Consider the following 2620-nt stretch of genomic DNA (forward strand, 5'->3'; position numbering starts at 1 on the left):
AAGATGTATCTTGCCAATGCCTATGATCCAATCTGCGTTCCTTTTGGGGCTGAGAAACGACTTCCGGAAGTTACGCTAGGGTCTGTTTATTTAGGGCATAGAACCGGAAGTGGGTGTCCAGGGGTTCTGGGGTTCTACACTTAACCTTACCTTAACTAGACTTACAACATACTAAAATTTGATTCTAATACTACTGCTAGTTGCCGAGTTCTTATAGGGCCATTTACACTTTCAGGAACCATTATCACTTGCCCTTCATGGGTCTGAGGGATCCCGTTTCTCGCATGCAAGGGTCAAGTCGTCTCTAGCACCGCCACTTTGAGTTTGATAATATAAGCTTTTTTAGTTACCATTTGGGTGGTGGGGGAAGTTCGCCTATTTTTTTTTCTGGCATAGGATGGACTATATCTTCAAAGATTCAAATTATTTTGAGCTCGACCCTTTGTTTGCTGTACTACTTAGCTTAAGGACTAATTAATCTTACGCTCAGATTACTATAACTTTTAATACAGTAGAATCGCTAATTCTTCGCATTTCTTTTCAAATAGTGTTTTTTCTTCAACTCGTGTTGTTTTCCATGCTGGTTTTTTGTTTTTCGCAAATGGCCTCGGCGTGAATTTTTTTCTTCAAGTTTTTATTTAGATTCCAAGGCACAAGATCGTTCAAACGTTACTACATGTGCTTGTACATGCATCATGCTTTGAGTTTATCATCTTAATGCAGAATATTTATTCATGAGTTTATATTTATACTCAATCGCACAACCATATGAGGAATAACCTTTCTTTTGCTGGCATACATAGCAAAAGGAAAATAAGACTAAGCATTGCCATAATAAGTTTGTGGTATCTACTTTGACAAAATTGAAATTAGAGAACCCATTGTTGGAACCGAAGCGAAAACAATGGTGTTTGACATTGTGTTTTATATAGACAAAAATGTTCTCAATGCAACTTAACTTTACGATCTATGGACCATTTATGGTGGTTATTAGATTTTGCCGTTCTTAGATGATTCATCTTCATGAAACCAATTTTATAAGTTTCAATTTTTGAAAAGTTTTGGTTTTGGAGTCGCTTTTTGTTTGGAGTTTTTTTGGGGCTAATTTTTCATCATGTACAACGACGTGATCTCGTTTGGGTTCAGCGACACTAGCTGGAGTTTCTGCGAAATAGTCCTCGTCATCTTCACCAGTATTTCCTTCCTCCCATTTCTACTGCTGGCTTTATACATGTTCCTACTAGTAGCCGCTAATGAGAGTAACTCCCTCGGGCTACATGGGGGAGTGCAGGGCATATTCTGCTTCTACTACCTTCGAATCAGAGGTCAGTGCGTCATAACTGATTAATCACGATGTTTTATAAATGAGTGCCGCCAGTTTATACGAAAGTGGTTTTATCATTACAGCTGTTTTTTTTTTTACTGAATCCGCCCAAAATAGATTTAGATCGGATTATTTAACAAATAGACGCGTGGCCCTAGCTTGCATTTGGTATCGCTTTGAACCATTCAAATTTGAGAATTTCCTTTTCTGCTTGCAATGTTGTTCCGACAATTGAAAATGGTGAGGAAATTCGTGTTCGGTTGTGTATTATAATTTGTTTTCCCACGGAAAATCAGGTACCACAAATAATCATCGGACTGTGATATCATATTAAAGCCTTTACACTCGCGATTTGAGAAAAACCGGTTTGAAATTTTTGATTTTTTGTCTTATTTCGAGCAAATAGAGCGAGCGAGCAGTCTTATTTTAACTGCTTAAAAGCGTACAATAGCTTAATTTAAAACGTGAAAACTCAATTTCACTTGAGTAACGTTAGCTTCCTTTGAGTATTTTAGCGCCTTTTTGGAATCTAAACTTTCAAAAGTTCAAAAAACTACAAAACTAGAATTTTTTTTTTCGTTTTCTGTAATAATTAAAAAAAAATTTTTTTGAAAAATTGTTTTTCAATTTGCTCAATTTGCTATGATTATCAATTGTACCTGATCTCCAGTTTTTTGTTCGGCTCCTTTCATCACACCACGAAAACCGACGAAAAAACGACATTAATTTGGTTACTTTTTGTTCTATTTTTTTTAAGACTATGGTCAGAACATTCTGTGTCACTTGTACGGTAACCGGCTTGCTTAAGATATGCAATTGAGGCTAGCCTAGTAAATTGAACCCTCATTTTACTGCCAATTCAGACCGGGCCCGTAACTGCTGTGTGCATCTTTCAAGTATACGCCCTTACGATCACTTTTTCGGCAATTTAGCTGCAAAAATAGTTTGAAATTCTCGTACGTTATCACCTAATACGTGGTTTAATTAAAGCTCGATCATAACCAAAATACGAAAAATATACGCATCTGCTAATTGTAAAAAAAAAATGCGGACAATTTTTGTGAGTTTTAAAACAACTCTAGAACACCTACGTTAAAGAAGAAAAAAAAGTTAAAACGTTAAAATACCCATTGTAATCCTCACCACTTTTATCCTTATGTAAAAATCAATTGTTTTGGGAAAATGATGCATCAGGTTTTGCGATCAGGTTATAAGTTTAAGTTCGAGAATGATTCGATAAATTGATGATTTTCAGGCTTTTGGTATTGGTTAAATTTTTTCTAAATTTTTACACCG

At 35.8% G+C, this 2620-nt stretch overlaps 1 protein-coding gene across 1 annotated transcript; it reads left to right on the forward strand.

Annotated features, from left to right (window-relative positions):
* Positions 1-858: 858 nt before the first annotated feature.
* LOC134856498 (uncharacterized) lies at positions 859-1325 on the forward strand (the record flags this gene model as incomplete). The annotated part of the gene is given in 1 exon segment (XM_063872767.1): positions 859-1325. A coding segment is annotated over 1 exon segment (211 nt), but the record flags the coding sequence as incomplete, so codon positions are not given.
* Between the last annotated feature and the right edge of the window lie 1295 nt (positions 1326-2620).

The sequence above is a fragment of the Symsagittifera roscoffensis genome, unplaced genomic scaffold (genome assembly GCF_963678635.1).
Source record: "Symsagittifera roscoffensis unplaced genomic scaffold, txSymRosc1.1 SCAFFOLD_867, whole genome shotgun sequence".
In the NCBI taxonomy this organism is placed as follows: domain Eukaryota; kingdom Metazoa; phylum Xenacoelomorpha; order Acoela; family Convolutidae; genus Symsagittifera; species Symsagittifera roscoffensis.